Genomic DNA, 18,975 nt, shown 5'->3' on the forward strand with positions numbered 1-18,975 from the left:
AGAAAGTTTCTGGACGTAAATCATTTTCTCACCTCGTTGAAACAATTTGAAAGCCGTGGTTTTTCAACTTTGGAGTTTTTACCCCTTAATTTACCCTCTAGTTTACCATGCGCAGACATAGGTGAAAATAGTGCCGGCGTAAAGTATTCCCTGGTTCTCCTCTTAACCTTCTCAATTTTTACGCCCCTTATCGTTTTACATTGAAAATTGTAGCCTAAGCGAAATGGTGGGGGTAAATGTACAAGTGCAATTATTTTGACCCAAATCATTCATATGTTGAGCCATGATTTTACACAGTATGAAATGAATGGTTAGGATCTTCATATGAAAAAAAATATTCGTGGATAGAAGGCCTCTCTACGGTGAGGGGAAACAAATGAACGGTTCTCATCACTGAAAGTCACTTTTCCTATCAACAGTGAAAGGCAATTTCCGGGTTTCTACAAGGAGCATATGGAAGGCACGCGTGTGAAATTGAGACTTTAAGGGCCGTTTGGATACGCGGATTTAAGAATTCAGGATTTCTTCAAAATTGTAGATGAGAGACGAGAAGAAGCAGACCAGCCGTCGTTTTCTGATTTCTTGCCCTTCTTTCCAACAACGAGAGAGCAGCAGATCATCCTATTTTTTCAGGTTTTAGAAATCGCAGGACGCGGGAGAGATTTCCAAAACCTGGATTTGTTACTTAAAATCCAAGAAACGCTGTTAGGACAGCGCACAGCAGCTTGACCATGAACCCTCTTCTACACTGTTTTTAAGCTGAAACCTGGATTCTAAAATCTGCATATTCAGTCGGGCCCTAAATCTTGTAGAACTTCATGAGTCATCCCACATGGTATTGGCTCCATCCCGAACAAACATCCCATGTGTAAAATAGAGAATTACAAAAGTCAACGATTTAGCTTTTCTTGGCCGAACTCTAAACAAGGCTTGATGGATCAAGAGCCTAACATCATCCATTTGCCCACACTTGAATGTGGCCCAATAAATGTCTTTTATGCTCTGTTTGGTTGCTTATTTTGGGGGGATTGTAGGAGCTTCAAATGCTTGAGATCTTCCAAAGATCTCCCCAAAGCATGTTTGGTTGCCATTAAGCCCTTTGACCACCAGAGATCTTCTAGACATCATTATTGCATTTTTGCTTATGTGGCGCCTACGTGGCGGAGATGTTTCCCCCACTAATCTTCTCCCCAAATTTCACCATTTTGGTGAAATTTGAGGAAATTTGATGAGAAGTTCTCAAGTAGATTGTTGTCTTATTATCTTTATCTCTTTCTCTCTCTTCCCTTTCTCTCTCTTCCCTCCTCTATTTTGGTAAAGACACCCTATATCTTCAGCTAATCTTTTCGCCCAACCAAACAACATTCCCATATCCACCACTAATCCACCGGTTGACTGATCTTCTTTTGATCTCCCCTTTAACTTCTTCTTCTCCTAATCTCCCACCCATCTCCCAACCATCTACAAACAACCAAACAGAGCATTAGGGGGGGGCCATAGAAGTGACTTTTGTTTTAGCCCTTTCGTCAGAGTTCATAGTTGAGTTAGGTTCAGTCACGGTTTTAAATTTCGGTTTCGGGGTAATTTCGGTCCTCACCGAAACCACCGAAATTACCTAGATTTCGGCTGAAAATTGTAAAGTATTAAATAATTAATATTTTATAAAAAATTTTGTTGAAATTGTTGAAATTTGGGCAATTTCGGTTTCGGTCCTGACTAAAATCCAATTTCGGATTTCGGCCGAAATTTAAAACCTTGGTTTCAGTTTATAACCCAAATACCATGTCTCCTTCGGCATTATTGCTTGCGCATGGGGCTCGACCCCAATTGCCCCCTTTGATTCAAGATCATCAGTTAAAGGTGGGGTCACATCAATGGTCCAGATTCATGGTCTACAGTTTAATTAACTGACCAATCACTTCCAAGTAGTACACGTGGGCCAACAGAGCAGGCTTCTTTAGCATTTTGAAATATTTCTTCTCCTTTCCCGGAGGAGCACGAGCCGAGATACGTATCATCTCATCAGGATCTTGCTTAGGCAAGAAAGCACGCCTTTCTTCCATCCCCAACGTCAGAATCAGACATGCGGCATGTTGTTAGCTCTTTCTTTACCAATCAATAGCTTTCTTCGCATGCATTTTTGAATTGAATTATTGGGTTGGTAGAAAACCTAGCAACTCATGCCCGGTTCGTTTTGTATTTTGAGAATTGATTTTTAGTCCAAAACTGATTATTTGAGAATTGATTTTTAGTCCAAAATCACTTATCAAAATCCAAAAACAGAACAGGGCCGACAAGGAGTTGGGTTCCTATAAACAAAGCTTTTCTAATAGAGAATAAGTGGTGTCTACATAAAAGAAATAAAAGTAAACTACGATTCCAGCAAAAGACAAAGGCATGGCGTACTCAGTAGTGTTGAAGCACTATTCAAAGGATTAGAAACATGTGGACAAAAATACCAAAGCATGATAGTTGAGACTTTGATTAGTCTACTACCTCTACACTTTCACTTTTCAGAATCTTTCTTTCTTTTTCTTTTTTCTAAACCCTCTGTCGTTTTCATGAATTAGCAGGGACCCTTTTAATCTGACTACTTTGAAAATTCAGCTAAGGTTTTGGTGTTTTTCATGTCCATGACCTTGTGTGGAGAACCGACATAGCCATTCAAACATTCCAAAAAAGTGTATTGGAAAAGAGAATTAGAAACTAAAGATTCAAATCTTTCACTTCCTCCGTAGAAAAAGAAATGTAGCCAAGAAGAAGAAAAGTCAGAGAAAGATAGTGGGCTGAGTCGGCCTAGTTGACACACTGTGTCATCCTAACTTTCCACTCTTCAAACTTCAAACTTCAAAACCATCTTCTTCTGCTCCTTGGAACTATCTGTGCATATCAGATAAGTTATCTGATAAATTTAGTAAGCCTAGGATCCAATAATGCAGACGACTTATCAACTTCTCCTATTAAAAAAAACCCAATTCAAAGATTCGTAGCATATAAAAAAACAAAAAATAAATTAAAAAATAATGGTGACTTCACATGAATACTGCATATGCCACCTAACACTACGCATAAGTCCATTGACTTATGCAGAGAAACCGAGAAAGGTATCTTAAGCAGGCCCACGTGCCAAGAATAGTCAAAAAAGTGAATGAACTGATTTAAGGCTAAACACTTAGGCCCTGTTCGTTGTGACAGCTCGTCCGCTTCTTCTTGTCTCTTAGCTACAATTTTGAAGAAATCTCGGATTCTAAAATCTGAGTATCAATGCCCCTGAAAGTCTGCGATTTTTTGTTTGTTTTAGAAAATGATAAATGCACCCATTTTCATCACTTGGGACACCCATCTATGACTGTAAAGGAGCTGATGTAGTTCACGTTTGAAGGAAATAAGTGAACTGATTGCCACGTACAATGCAGCAGGGTGTCCCACAGTGATGAAAAGGAGTGCATTTATCATTTCCGAGGTAGATTTTTTTCAATAAAATCGTAGTAAGGTAAAGAGCATCTTAGATGGGAGATTCCGAGGATTGTTTGACCAAACAGAAAAGGAAATGAAGAAAGAAATTGGTTTTGTTAGAAAGTGATTTTGAAAAGAAAAGAGAGGAGTGTAGCCAAAGCTCTCCTATAAATACTAAACCGAATCAGCTCTTACGAATCGTCTTGTGATCTGCTCTTCTTTTTCTCTTTCTTAAGGTAATAGATCTCTCTCTCTCTCTCTCTCTCTCTCTCTCTCTCTCTCTCTCAACCGCCATTCACGAGCATCTCTATGTCTTAATGAAATTCATGTTTCTGTTTTTCATTTTTAGATATTTATGACCTACATTGCCCTCGAATCTGACTTTATTTACGGCCGATCTCTGATTTGGCCTTGTTTCTAATTTTAAAACCCGTGATTGTGGTTGTATTTAGCAGGTTTATTGGATCTTTTTCTTTTCTCAGGGTTAGATCTCGTGACTCAGAGCTTTTCTGCAGAAAGGAGGAACGCATTGTTCAATAGATATATAGAGGAAGAGAGAGAGAGAGAGAGAGAGAGAGAGAGAGAGAGAGAGAGAGAGAGAGAGAGATCCAATGGCTAGGAATAATTTGGAAAAAATGGCTTCGATCGATGCTCAGCTTAGGCTTTTAGTTCCAGGGAAGGTTTCAGATGATGATAAGTTAGTGGAATATGATGCGCTTCTCTTAGATCGATTCCTTGACATTCTTCAAGATTTACATGGGGATGCTATTAAGGAAACGGTATGGAATTTTATGAATTTTTTTGTGATTTTTTTAAGATATTATTTGTGTTTTTTTCGGAGTTCAGGTTAATTTTAGGTTTAGAATAAAACCCGTTTCTTAGAATGAAAGAAAGAATAAATCGATTGGAACCATTTTTCTGAATTTTGGGATTTTTTTTTGCCTTTACGCCCTGTTTGGATTGCATGAAAAACATTTTTTAAGGAATTTTTTTTTCCTGTGCACGATTTGGAGGTAAATTATATGATTATGGTTAATTTAGATGGATATTATCATGAATTGAAAGTAACTTTTAAGTAAAATTGAATAGGGTTGGTTCAAGTTATCTTTTTCATGTTTAAAAATCGAAGGAAATTTTAGAAAATTTTTCCTTTCCAAAATTTTCCAGAAAATTCCTGCAATCCAAACTGGGCCTTAAGTTGTTGTGATGAGGAAAAAACATAATCAGACCTATAATTTTTTGCTATTTCTGACTGAAGTATTGGTGTTTTTGGTTTATCAGTGTTGGCTGGAAGAAATGCCCATTTTGTTAGATTTTTTTTAGAGATTTCCTACAAATTTCAGTTTTTAAGGTCTAGAGAACTGGTTTTATGTATAATTAAATGTGTTAGATTGATTTATGATTTTAGCTTCATGAACAACTGATTTTGCGTATAATTTAAGGCATTTGGGTATTTCTGCTTCATGAATACTGTTGTATATGCGCTTCATGAAACGAACCAAGACATAAGGTATTAAAAGAATTCCTGCATTTGGTGTTGTCGTTTAAACTGGTCGATACGATATTAAAAGAAAAAACAATGAAAGCACATTTCAGTATGCCAAGCTTGAGAAGAATGCTTGCATTTGGTTCTGCCATTCATACTGATACATAAAGTATCGTTTAAGTGAACCGATATGAGTAGACATTGTTCTGACATTTCCTCTAATTTGACAAGATTCATGCAGAGAACTTCCTAACTAATGGTTAATTATGCTTGTTGCTATTAGGTTATGGAGTGTTATGAACTTTCTGCTGAGTACGAGGGTAAGCGTGACCCTCGAAAGCTGGAGGAACTTGGAAACGTGCTAACGAGTTTGGATCCCGGGGATTCTATTGTCGTTGCTAGCTCATTTTCCCACATGCTTAACTTGGCCAACTTGGCTGAGGAGGTTCAGATTGCTTATCGACGAAGGATCAAGCTAAAAAAGGGAGATTTTGCCGATGAGAATTCCGCAACAACTGAATCAGACATTGAAGAGACTCTCAAGAGACTTGTAGTGCAACTTAAAAAGTCTCCTGAGGAGGTTTTCGATGCTCTAAAGAATCAAACAGTTGATCTGGTCTTTACTGCACATCCCACTCAATCAATCCGAAGATCATTGCTTCAGAAGCATGGAAGGTTCGATGATCAATTATTGAATACTTTTTTATGGAACTTATTCATATAATAACCCTTTTCGTGCTTCTTATGTTGCTGTGGAAACTCATACGGATTCTTGTTCCTATGTTTATTTTCAGCCTCATAAAGGAACACGACCTTTCTTCAATTTGATATCTTTTTCCTATGTTCTTTCTTCAGATTTTAAGGAGTCTGTTTTTCGTTCTTTCTTTTTTCTCCTTTTCATTTTCATTGTTTTTTTTTTTTTTCATTTAAAAACTCTTGGGTAGCATAGGCGATGGGATAGGTGAAACCTTACTCAGATTCTTGGTGTGTTTCTTGCTTTTTTGTTCTTTGTCTTTGTGCAGGATACGTAATTGTTTGGCTCAGTTGTATGCTAAGGACATTACTCCTGATGATAAGCAAGAGCTTGATGAGGCATTACAGAGAGAGGTAAGCTTTTGTTCCCGTACCACTACAAGATTTAGGAAACTATCCAGGGCAGTAATATATATTTTTTGAAATGGCCACATATGTTGGGCGTTTGATGCATGATTTTTCTTACTCATGTGTTTCTTATGTTTTTGTAAATTTATGATTTTCATCCTCAAGAACCCACTTTGTGTTTATAAATTTTGTACATTTAGAGACTCCGATTGACTTTTGAGGAATCAGCTGACAACCAGGGCAGTAATATATCATTGCCACAGATGTTGGGCTTTTTGTAAATTTATGTTTTTCATCCTCAAGAACCCACTTTGTGTCTACAATTTATAAATTTTGTTCATTTAGAAACTCCAATTGACTTTTGAGGAATCAGCTGGCAACAGTTTATTTGAAATGGCTATATGCATGTGTTCTAAAACTCAGACTTGAAAAACAAATCAAGTATTTTGATTTCCAGGTTTGACATGACAAAAGCAGTGAAAAGCATGGTTCTTTGAGAAATTCAGTCAATGTAATCTTTAAAAATTTCCATATACATTCCATAGTAAAGGTTCTCTTAATTATCTTTCTAAGTAAATCTCAGCTTCTAGTCTCCATCTGTACTACAAGTAAATGTCGAATAATGGAATCTCCCCTATTAGTGCCAGTTTAAACATATAAAACACATTAAGTTGATTATTGGGAAAGGGCAATTTATGTTCCACGAATGATGAAATGAGTCATTGTTATTGGAGATGTTTTAGAACTTATGTATGCAGAGAGATGTATCATATGTGCTTCAAACTTCAAAGGTTCTTTTAGTTGCTTACTTAAATCTTAAGAGGGACTTAAAACTGTCTCGGTTATCCATATTATTTTATCAGATGGCTATTATACATATCATGTCAAAATTCAAAGTTTGGTAAGAGCGAATTGCCAAAGCTAGTGTGCTGGTCAATTATGATATAAGAAAAACAAGGCTAATTTATCTTAAATGGCATTTATTATGCAGTGCCTGTCTAGATTTAAAATTTGGCAAGAGGGAGCTAGCAATGTTAGTAAGCTTCACTACTTATGAGAAAACCTGAAGGTTAATTTATCTAAGATGGCTTTTATGTTGTAACTAACCATGTAGTTGCTTGTGGGTTGCGCACTGACCGGCCTATGATCATTTAGGGGGAATTATTCTATATAGCTGGTGCGCTTGTTTGCGTCCAATCCGGAGGTGATGACCGCCGTATTATATACTAGAAAGTATAAACACCGTATTATATATTAGATAGTATATAGGGGTTTTTATATACTGTCTCTAAACACCGTATTATATACTAGAAAGTATAAACACCGTATTATATACTGTCTCTAAAAACTTTTATTTAATATGTACACACACACACACACACACACATCCCTGCTTCGTATTCCATCTCCATGTACAAGCTAGGGGCATTTTCCAAATTATCGCCGTGTTTGTGAACTTGTGGATCTATAAATTTGTTGAAAATGAAGAAACAAAACCTTCATCCAAATTGAAATGTTACTAAAAATGAAGAAACAAAACCTTTGTCCAAAATGAAATGTTACTCTACAGAAAACAAGAAATGTGCCTAGCTTGTTCCTGTATCAACCATCCTATAGAAAACAAGAAATCTACCATTACCTATGAATTTTTTTACTGGCACCAGCACCATACTTTTGAAGAAAGGTAATTGTGTTCTTTCTGTGAATTTTTTGGGGCTTAGAACATAGTAGAGGCATTCGCATACTCATCGAACATAGTAGAGGCATCTACATAGTAATCATATCGTGACACTTATATCCAGAGCCATCCTACTTTATGTGAATCCTTTCATGCCCTTTTTATATTTGATTGCAAATGGTTAGTTGTATTTTCATTGTTCGACCCTGCCTTCATCATCTACCATTATCTATCAACTAAAGATGTAACCAAACATTGGCACAACCGTGGATATTTAGTGGATTTTAACCAATTTGCATACGATTATTTGGTTAGATTTACATAAACAAAACAAAATAGCTCCTAGGACATTGTTTTCGTAGCTTATGATCCAGTATGCAGTGGCTGTAAATCGACTATTGTCTTCTTTGAAAGAAGGTGAAACCATGAAAAATTGAATTGGATGGTTAGGAAAACTTAGTATGTGCACCAGAGTCATGCTATTTTAACTATCTCTTCTGTTGTTGCCCTTCTTTTTTCTCTGAGCAGATTCAAGCTGCTTTTCGTACTGATGAAATCCGAAGAACTCCTCCGACTCCACAAGATGAAATGCGTGCAGGAATGAGTTACTTTCATGAAACAATCTGGAAGGGTGTTCCGAAATTCTTACGTCGGGTTGACACAGCTTTGAAGAACATTGGAATAAATGAGCGTGTTCCTTACAATGCCCCTCTTATTCAATTCTCTTCTTGGATGGGTGGGGACCGCGATGGTATGTACCTTTTATGTGGGGTTTTAGTTTATTTCTTACATTTAGTTTATAGTAGAATGTATGGACCACCATTTAAAGGATTCATTCAATAATAGAAATTCCGTGAAGAAAATATTATTTCAAATTGGGTGGGAGGGATTTAGGGTATAATGAGATCGGAAATGATGTTGTATGTTTATCATTATAAAAATGACATACGATGTTCAAATGGGATTACCAAGTGAAGCAAATTGTGATGCTTCAATTAATTTGTGTTATTTCTTGAGCTTCCTTTTTGGAAACCAAATAATTCCACAACTTTGGTACTCAATATGGGGAGCATGCAGTTTGGAATGTCATTTCCCTCTTAAGTGTGTATATCTTAGATACCATTAATTGAGGAAAAAAGGAGTTCTTGGTGTTATCTATACATAATCTAGAATGAATTCTTTTATTTTATTTTGTTCTGATTAGTATTATGGAAGGAAATAGCCGGAAACTCCTTGGGCAGGTGGGAAACCCATTTCCCCTAAAACACATTTCTCGCGAGTGGGAAACTCATTTCCCCTAAAAACATGTTTCCCGAGTTTCGGAAACATTTCCGAAACATGATAAAAAAAAAGTGGAGAAATGTCTCCAAAATGCATGGGAAACATATGAGAAACTTAAGTAAATCAAACATATGCAACACTCGTAGAAAATGCATGTGAAACGTGTAGGAAATATGTGTGGAACTTACAAAAATCATTTTGGAAAAACACATCAAAAACTGTGGAATAGATATTAAAAAAGAAAACAATAGCATATATTTTAATAAAGATAAAACTAAGAAAAATTCAAATAGAAATTTGAAATTAACAAAATTTAAATCTACAAAACCACATATTTAGCTTTTTCCTTATGTCCCATGCGTGTTTTTTCTATCGTTCCTGAAACGCTTCTCATGCGATTTTCAATCATTTTCTCGTTTCTCGTTTCTCGTTTCCCCTATATTTTTTTCATGCGTTTTCCGTTTCTATTTCACGTTTCGTTTCTCGAACTCGTTTCCCACCCTGGTAACTATGGTCTAACATAGTGTGCAATGGAATTTAGGAAATCCTAGAGTAACTCCTGAGGTTACAAGGGATGTTTGCTTGCTGGCTAGAATGATGGCTGCAAACTTGTACTATTCCCAGATTGAGGATCTAATGTTTGAGGTATGAAAAGCATCACCACTCTCAAATTATCTGTGTTTTGACTTTTAAATTAATTGCTTGATGCAAAACCATTAAGTAGTATATTTCTTACACTTTACAAAGTGCTCCTTTTTTTCTTTTTTTCTTTTTTTCTTTTTTGTAGTTGTCTATGTGGCGCTGCAGCGATGAGCTTCGCGACCGTGCAGTTGCAATACACAGATCTTCAAGGATGGTTGCAAAACATTACATAGGTATTTAATGTTAATTCCTTTTGGGAAGTGTAAGTTGAGATAAACTGGAAGCATTTTTTATGCATCTTTCATTCATTGCTTAAGAGGCATTTCAGAACCCAGACTTCTGCAGCTGAACTCCTGGAGCAACATTTTTCTCATATTTTTCTTTAAATATAACACCAAAGCGAATAAAAAAAAAAAAAAAAAAGGTATCTTTCATTTAGACGCGTTGAGTGTTGACAGACGGAAAATATTATGAAATCCTTCAAAAATATTGAACGTTATGATAACCATCTACATGGGTACCAATAGTTGAGTTATGTTGTCTTATTTCAGTTATGGGAATTTTATCACTCTCACCAAAGGCAGTTCAGTATTTCAGGTTTGCCTTTAAGGAAAAGAAAAATCTGGTTTTAATGGATTGAATTGTTTTGAAAATCTTAAAATTTATGATTCAAATCGTACAATTCAAATCAAATCTTATTGCATAGCGATTGAATCCCATAATTGAATCTTAATTTTATGAATCTTTCCATTTTTGAACGAATCTTATTGATTCGATCATAAATTGTATGATTTATATGATTCATGCGTTTTATATGATTCGATCATGCGATTCATCATAAATTGTAGGGCTGCAACTCGAGCCAGGTTTTACCCGACCCGCATCGACCCGACCCGAAAATAGCCTGGGTCGGGTTCAGGTTTCATGGGTTTCGGGTCGAGCCGGGTTCAGCATTCAAAAGCCCGCATGAATCTCGGGTCGAGCCGGGTTTGAAGGGGCCCGACCCGACCCGACCCGACCCGAGTTACATAAGTTATAGTATGTACATTTTTTTCTATTGTTAGTTAAAAGTTAAAGGGATAATTACATTTACACCCCCTCTAGTTTCTGACACATCCACTTCCACCCCTATAGTTTAAAACGTGACAAATACACCCTTGTAGTTTCAATTTGTTTAAGGTAGGCCCCCTCAGCTGAAGGTTCGTCCATAGATTGAAGGGTTAGGATGATCCAATGGAGCTGATTTTTTGGGCACACCCTATCTATGTCAGGACCCATCAAATGAACGCTTTGGATCATCCAAACAATGTGGGCCCACATTATTTGGATGATTTTTTGGTAGTGTTTGGATTCGGGTAGGGGCCCACATTATTTGGATGATCCAAAGCGTTCATTTGATGGGTCTTGACATAGATATGGTGTGCCCAAAAAATCAGCTCCATCGGATCATCCTAACCCTTCAATCTATGGACGAACCTTCAGCTGAGGGGGCAAACCTTAAACAAATTGAAACTACAGGGGTGTATTTGTCACGTTTTAAACTATAGGGGTGGAAGTGGATGTCTCAGAAACTAGAGGGGGTGTAAATGTAATTATCCCAAAGTTAAAAGTGAAAACCCACGCACCCACAGTTACTGTATGTGAGTGTAATTTCTGCTTCTATGAGTTGAGTTGATTCAAGTGTTTGATTCAGCATTGTTTGATTGTAATTACAACATTGTTTGATTACAGCATTGTTTGATTCAAGTGTGATGTGAGTGTAATTACATCATTGTTTGATTCAAGTGTAATGTGAGTGTAATTTCTGCTTCTATGAGTTGAGTTGCCTTGCCAAACAAGAATTTTCCTTAAAAATTTGCGTCAACGTGAAAAAACCCGACCCGACCCGAACCGACCCGAGATTTATCATGGGTAGGGCCGGGTTTGGGAATCGTGGGTTTTCCGAAAAAAAACCCAACCCGACCCGACCCGAGATATTTCTCGGGTAGGGTTGGGTTCTCCAAAACCCGACCCGCCCGACCCGAGTTGCAGCCCTAATAAATTGTATGAATTGCACCAGTCAAGCACAATACATGTGCCTGAGGATATTACGTGCATCGATGATCGAGATGACTATAATGATAACATTGATGACTTACCAATTTTTATAATTGATACTTGTCATTTGTTGTTTGAAACTTTGAGGATTAATATGATCTTGTGTCTATTATTATTTTTAAGATTATTATCCAATATGCATGAGTTTGTATGGGGATTAGATGATTAGTATGTTACAAGTTTGTTATCAAACAATTCGTATTATGATATTGAATAACTAACCATGGTAGTTTCTATTTAAATTAACGGATTTGGATTAAAAATGAATAATTGGCTATTTTATTTTTCTCTGATTTGTTTGTGATTTTTTAATATTTATATATATATATATATAGGCACACACATAAATGTGCATAAATCTTATGATTTACGATACGATTTACGTTCCCATACAATTCGACCCCAATTACAATTTACGATTCGATTCCAATTTTCAAAGCATTCATTGAGTTGCATCTTATATCCCTTTCATTCAATTAAAAGACCAACTAATCAAAAGAAAGTGAAAATAAGGAACTCTGTTTCAACCATAAGAGAAATAAAGCGTTGGTCTCTGTTTATCTCTTCTTTTTTTCTGTTCATTTTACTATATCTCTTGTTTGTGCAATCATATGCTGTTTCTAAGTACAAATTTACAGCAAAAATAACTTCACTTCCAAAATTCATGGAATTACTTGTATAGATTGAATTATTTAGGTAGAGATTCCAATAATTTGATTGTTCTCAAATTTTCTGGATGCAGAGTTTTGGAAACAGATTCCTCCAAATGAACCTTACCGTGTTATACTTGGTGATGTAAGAGATAAGCTTTACCAAACACGCGAACGTTCCCGCCATTTATTAGCTAGTGGGATCTCTGATATTCCCGAGGAAGCCACTTACACCAATGTTGATCAGGTCCCTCCTCTCAATTATTATCGATTTTTCTTTCAGGAAAATTTAGGAAATAGGAATGAAACCATCAAGTCTGCTTTTGCTTAAAGTTAAAAATGAACATTCCCTTGCTTTTGTTGAAACGGCAAGAATATATACCTAGCATTTGCATGCATTAAGTTTCAAAGACAACATTGTCATTTATGAAGAATAATGATATGGAGACCAAGAGCGGTACCAAACAAATAGCTTCTTCACGGTTCACACGCTATTAATCTTGGGTCCTGATTTTTTGGCTTTTTTTCCTTTAAATGGCAAAACTACCCCTCCCATGCCATGTGGCATGTAGGGATTTGTCCGGTTGTACTCTCGTTTCTACTCTCAGTCTCCTTAGCACTCTTTATGAAAACATCGTCATTGATAAAACTTTTTCTAAACATCAGTTTCCTTGCTTCATTTGTTAAATTTTCTTCTTCTTCTGGAACTAATGTTCCTTTCCCTTTTCCACGAATCAATCGCCGTCGAAGAAATTCGACCCATCGTAAACTCAAAGAAACGTTCGTAGATTATTCTAGATGTGATTCCTAATGTTTGTGAGAATTTTCATGATTTCTCAGTGAAGAGAAAAGGTTCTCTAATCTCAGAATGTCTCGTAACCTGTTTGCATGTGATTTTCATGGAATAATGAAACTCCTGAATGAAGAATTAATTTTACTTTTTTTATGCAGTTCTTGGAGCCTCTTGAACTCTGTTACAGATCACTGTGTGCTTGTGGTGATCGAACAATTGCCGATGGAAGCCTTCTTGATTTCATGCGGCAAGTTTCTACCTTTGGTCTATCACTCGTGAGACTTGATATCAGGCAAGAATCAGATAGACATACCGACGTAATAGATGCTATCACAAAACATCTGGGTATTGGGTCATACCGAGATTGGTCCGAGGAAGAGCGCCAGGAGTGGTTGTTGTCTGAACTCAGGGGGAAACGCCCATTATTTGGCCCCGACCTTCCCAAAACCGAGGAAATTGCCGACGTGTTGGATACCTTTCATGTCATATCTGAACTCCCTTCGGACAACTTTGGGGCCTACATCATCTCAATGGCAACAGCCCCATCTGACGTCCTTGCTGTTGAACTCTTACAGCGTGAATGCCGCGTAAAGAAGCCTTTGAGAGTTGTGCCCTTATTTGAGAAGCTTGCCGATCTTGAGGCCGCTCCTGCAGCTGTAGCTCGGCTTTTCTCAATAGATTGGTACAGGAATAGAATTGATGGAAAGCAGGAAGTTATGATTGGATACTCCGATTCAGGGAAGGATGCCGGGCGTCTTTCGGCAGCTTGGCAATTATATAAAGCTCAGGAGGAGCTTATAAAGGTTGCAAAGGAGTTTGGAGTGAAGTTAACAATGTTTCATGGTCGAGGAGGAACTGTCGGGAGAGGGGGGGGTCCCACTCATCTTGCTATATTGTCTCAGCCTCCAGAAACAATTCACGGATCACTTCGTGTTACTGTTCAAGGTGAGGTAATCGAGCAGTCTTTTGGGGAGGAGCACTTGTGTTTCAGAACTCTCCAACGTTTCACAGCTGCTACTCTTGAGCATGGGATGCGTCCACCCATATCACCAAAGCCAGAATGGCGTGCACTGATGGATGAGATGGCTGTCGTGGCAACTGAGGAGTTTCGATCAATTGTCTTCCAAGAACCACGATTTGTTGAATATTTCCGTCTTGTAAGTAGTGTGGTGCTCTCACATGCTCTCTACTAAGCAATCAGTTCTTGAAAAAACAGTTGATGCTGAGTCTGCCTATAAATCTTCACATATGATTTAAGTTTCCTAAATCAGATAACTATATAAATTATAACTTAGTTCATGATTTATAATCTACATAACCCAATATTCTGCAAACACTAGCAATATTGTTGTCTATGATTTTCATGCTAGAAGCTAGATAGCATTACGTCATTCTTAGGAAATAAGGGTGTACATAATGTTACCGTCTTTGGCTCCTTCCTGTATGATAGAGACTATTGATCTTTTTATGAAAGAAAATTATGGGTCTGCTAAGATTTGTAGGTTGACCTTGCCCTTCTAAATCTTTCAGTGCTATTTTCACCTTTTCATAAAAATTTAAGAGCATCATATAGGGCCTGCTGACCCCAACTAGTTTTGGACAAAGGCTTATTTGAGTTGAGTATCATATAGGGCATATAAATGCATAATGGCCGTTGTTATGTTTTTTGTGTTGCACTTTTAGCTTCAAGTTTTTTTTTTTTTTTTTTTCTAATCTACCTGTTTGAGGTTGCTGTTTCTCTTTATGTAAATAGAAAAACTAAAATTAAGAGAAAACATCAACTTGACAGGCAACACCGGAGATGGAATATGGTCGGATGAACATTGGAAGCCGACCATCAAAACGGAAGCCAAGTGGGGGTATAGAATCACTCCGTGCAATCCCATGGATCTTTGCTTGGACACAGACTCGGTTTCACCTTCCCGTGTGGCTTGGTTTCGGCGCAGCATTCAAGCATGTCATGGAGAAAGATATTAGGAATCTCCATATGCTACAGGAAATGTACAATGCATGGCCATTTTTTAGGGTCACAATTGACTTGGTGGAGATGGTTTTTGCTAAGGGAGATCCAGGTATTGCCGCATTATATGATAAGCTGCTGGTATCAGATGATCTGTGGTTATTTGGACAGCGCTTGAGAGCCAACTATGAAGAAACAAAAAAATATCTCCTCAAGGTGAAATCATCTCCCACTATATGCCTTCTGATTTTCATTTATGGTTATGATTACAGCGTAACATATTTGTTACACATTTAAGAACTGATGCTTTCCTTTTTCATTTTTGAATGCCAATTCATCATTTTACAAAATGAAACCGGAGCACTATAAAATTCTGCTTGCTGAGTTGTGAAATTGTGGACTTCTTTGTAGGTCGCTGCCCACAAAGATCTTCTTGAAGGGGACCCCTACTTGAAACAGAGACTCCGTCTACGTGATTCATACATCACTACCCTTAACGCATGCCAAGCATATACCCTGAAGCGGATTAGGGACCCCAGTTACCATGTGAATCTGAGGCCTCATTTGTCAAAGGATATCATGGAATCAAGTAAGCCGGCTGCAGAATTGGTTAAGTTGAACCCAACAAGTGAGTATGCGCCTGGGCTGGAGGACACCATCATCTTGACCATGAAAGGTATCGCTGCTGGCATGCAAAACACCGGTTAAGTGGATAGATTGCATTTCAGTTTTTTCTCTAAGCATATATTTGGAAATGTGTTGTGTTTATTTATCTATCTAGAGCGAGGTTGAGATGTTTATGTGGGAATTTTGCTGCTACAAAGTTTTGTGGCATGCATATAGATAGTCGGGATAATGTGACCAACAATCTCTCTTGCCTCCTGTCTCATATCTTGTTAAGACTCTTGCCATCTATGAATGGAAGTTGTAAGCTGAATTATATGTAGATTGGTTATTATTCTGCTCGATACCAATAGATTTTGGTTTATGCATAGCACAATTGTATTGTTTATATTTTTCTTTCTTAGAGGATAACTTGATTTACATATGTCAGCATGCTGCGTCCTGCTCCTGCATGGGCTTCCATTCCATTCCCCCAAATGGCTCCTGACCAGAAACCTTCATGTAGAGAGGGCTTTAAATCACTCACTAATGCAACTTCTCTTTCTCATCCCAACTTCCATCCACCATCTTTTCATTTCCTAGTGAAATTATTTAACTTTCAAAGCACACGCCTAGTTCTCCCCAAGCAATCTGTGTTTATTAAAGGCTGGATCATATTGGATATGATTTATCTATCTAATGAACTAGCTTGTCGTATGAAATCAAAACATTTGGTGTTATCTCTGTTCAAATGTTTTTGACAACCTCTCTTGGAGATGCCTCCTTCGGGCGTGGGCAGGTTGGGCTTCCGATTATCATGTCGTCTCTCTCCATGTAGTGCATGTCTCCTTGGCAAATTTGTTTCTTAATAAGTGGAAGCCCGTGTGGATTCTTCAAGGACTCAAATGGTATTAGACAAGGAGTCCTCTATCTTTTCATACAAGCCAATGTGACAAGTAACTCATTGGCCAAAGATGGTGTTTCACATTGAGGGCCAATCTCTGCCCTGTTTATAATTCTTTTTCTGCCTTGTTTCTCCCTTTTAAACATACTTCCTTTTTTAATTTTAGGATATTCAACATGCTTCCCATTTTGTTCAAAAGGGTTTCGCCATCCTCCGAGTCTCAATGTATGAAATTTAGAACAGAAACTCTAGAAATGCTTCCAGAAAGTGGAGTTCGAGATTCACTATCATAAAGAAAATAAAAAACCAGATTAATATTTTCCACGATGGGTTCTTCTTCTCATATCTGATCAAAGGGTCAATAAATTGTGTGTGTTCCTTGAAAATTGAAAATTCAGTTCAGTTAGCCTCCTGCCTGTCGCTTTTAAAAGAAACCCAGTTGGTGCTGGGTGTATGGGCGTCTTCCAAAATTCTAATGGAGGTTTCTTATTCGGTTTTTGCAAAGATCTAGGCACTTGAGTGATTGGTCCAGATCTCTGCAGTGTAATCTGTTGCATTGGCTTAATCATCTGTTTAATTTCTCTCTTGCTGTTTTGGTTTCTCTATGCAATCTGGTAAAGAAGACCATTGACCTGGTGACCCTCCATCTTACCAGAAATGAAACATGGTTTCTACAGTGAAAAAAATGATCTGAGCACTCAATTATGACCTGCAAATGGCAATAACCAACATCGAAAAGCTTCTTTCCGGTTGCCAGGTTCGGATCATTAATTGGTTTTGGAAAGTGCCCAGTTAAGTTTCCCACTTACGCCGGTTGTTTATGTGATCAAATCCATTACTCTCTCTCTCTCTCTCTCTCTCTCTCTCTCTCTCTCAATACCAAAAGCTTCATGATAGATGTAATGTTAAGCTTCAGAATAGATGTAATGTTCTTATTCTTTTGGTATATTTTGGTATATTGGGGTCCCACAATCCCAACTTCCATACAGAAAGAAATAAAAAAGGATGAATTTCTTTTTATTCACACAAGGCCATTTTTTAAAAACAATTTGGTGAAAACCAGAAAAGCAAGCAACACACTAAACAAACTTTTAACTGATTGCATTGTAAATAAATTAAAGAATACTCTTCATGTTGCTTGAACAAGATTCCTTCATAAATAAATGCCACATACAACTACATTTAGCTCAACCCATTAGTTTCTTAGCTGAAGAGGAAACTTCATGTTGCAGAAAGGTGCAGTTTGGGACGAATTTCCCTTGTCTTTTGTTATTTGATTTGCTGGTGAGAAGTCTTTTGGCATTTGCATCAGCCATTGACAGCCTATTAAATAAAGGGCGATGATATTTTCACCCCCTCTGCAGTACACATTCGCCCCCTTCTAACGTGATTTGACGTCAAAAAGCATTAAAGTTGCCCACTGTTCACGTTATAAGGGGGCGAATGCCTACTGCAGAGGCGTGAAAATATCATCTCCCTAAATAAATAATAAAGAACAAGGCCAATCATCAAAACAATGCATTGCAAATAGAGGAATTCTAGACTGAAGGGAGCCCTTGCAAAAGAGAGGTGAAAGAGCTCTCATACTGGCTACACATCACCATCATGCATTAATAGCAGCTGAAAAGTCAAACATGATGGTTATGTACAGCTAATGGGGGAGCCCTTTCACCTCTTTTTTGCGAGGGCTCCCTTCAGTTTAGGACTTCTTCCTGCAAGAGGAATTCTAGACTGAAGGGAGCCGTGAAAGGGCTCCCCCATTGGCTGCACATCACCACCACATCACCATCATACATTAATAGCGGCTGAAAAGTCAAACATGATGGTGATGTGCAGCCAATGGGAGAGCCCTTTCACCTCTTTTTTTGCAAGGGCTCCCTTCAGTTTAGACTTCCTCTTGCAAGAGGAATTCTAGACTGAAGGGAACCCTTGCAAAAAAGAGGTGAAAGGGCTCTCCTATTGGCTACACATCACCATCATGCATTAATAGCGGCTGAAAAGTCAAACGTGATAGTGATGTGCAGCCAATTTTCACATGGTGATGTGAAAAGTTTAATATGTCCAATTAAAAAATCCGGCAAGCTATTTTGCCATAACCCTGGAAGAGGAGGTGGAAGCTATTTTGTTGAAAAGTATTGGATTTCTCATTTCTCTCTCTCAATTTATATCTGTATCGATCTATCCATGGAGCACGTTGACACTAGCCAAGGTGCCTTAGGATTCAAGCTTTTCGGCACGATGATCCCGATAAAGGTGAGACAACTCGAGGAAGAAGAAGAGGAGGTGGAAGCTAAGATAGCCAAAGAAACATCACAAAGATCTGG

At 37.7% G+C, this 18,975-nt stretch overlaps 1 protein-coding gene across 2 annotated transcripts; it reads left to right on the forward strand.

Moving 5' to 3' along the window:
• The first annotated feature begins 3,535 nt into the window (after positions 1-3,535).
• Positions 3,536-16,112, forward strand: LOC143890367 (phosphoenolpyruvate carboxylase 2). 2 transcript variants are annotated; one of them, XM_077395010.1, is made up of 11 exons: positions 3,536-3,692; positions 3,939-4,235; positions 5,226-5,617; positions 5,965-6,049; positions 8,250-8,472; positions 9,544-9,647; positions 9,790-9,877; positions 12,484-12,638; positions 13,343-14,341; positions 14,974-15,360; positions 15,556-16,112. In XM_077395010.1, the coding sequence occupies exons 2-11, from the start codon at positions 4,068-4,070 to the stop codon at positions 15,850-15,852; spliced, it is 2,898 nt and encodes a 965-aa protein (XP_077251125.1). In that variant the 5' UTR covers positions 3,536-3,692; positions 3,939-4,067; the 3' UTR covers positions 15,853-16,112. The 2 variants fall into 2 exon arrangements, with proteins under 2 accessions (XP_077251125.1, XP_077251126.1); XM_077395011.1 differs by having other exon boundaries at positions 3,542-3,692; positions 3,912-4,235.
• Positions 16,113-18,975: the final 2,863 nt, after the last annotated feature.

The sequence above is a fragment of the Tasmannia lanceolata genome, unplaced genomic scaffold (genome assembly GCF_043159265.1).
Source record: "Tasmannia lanceolata isolate RefF3 unplaced genomic scaffold, GAP_Taslan_0.1 ptg000013l, whole genome shotgun sequence".
Classification (NCBI taxonomy): Eukaryota; Viridiplantae; Streptophyta; class Magnoliopsida; order Canellales; family Winteraceae; genus Tasmannia; species Tasmannia lanceolata.

Excerpts from the sequence above, each read along its gene's own strand:
- LOC143890367 (XM_077395010.1), top strand. The coding sequence starts at position 4,068 with ATGGCTAGGAATAATTTGGAAAAAATGGCTTCGATCGATGCTCAGCTT. Across the intron at positions 8,473-9,543 it reads GATGGGTGGGGACCGCGATG|GAAATCCTAGAGTAACTCCT; the intron begins GTATGTACCTTT and ends AATGGAATTTAG. Across the intron at positions 14,342-14,973 it reads TTGTTGAATATTTCCGTCTT|GCAACACCGGAGATGGAATA; the intron begins GTAAGTAGTGTG and ends TCAACTTGACAG.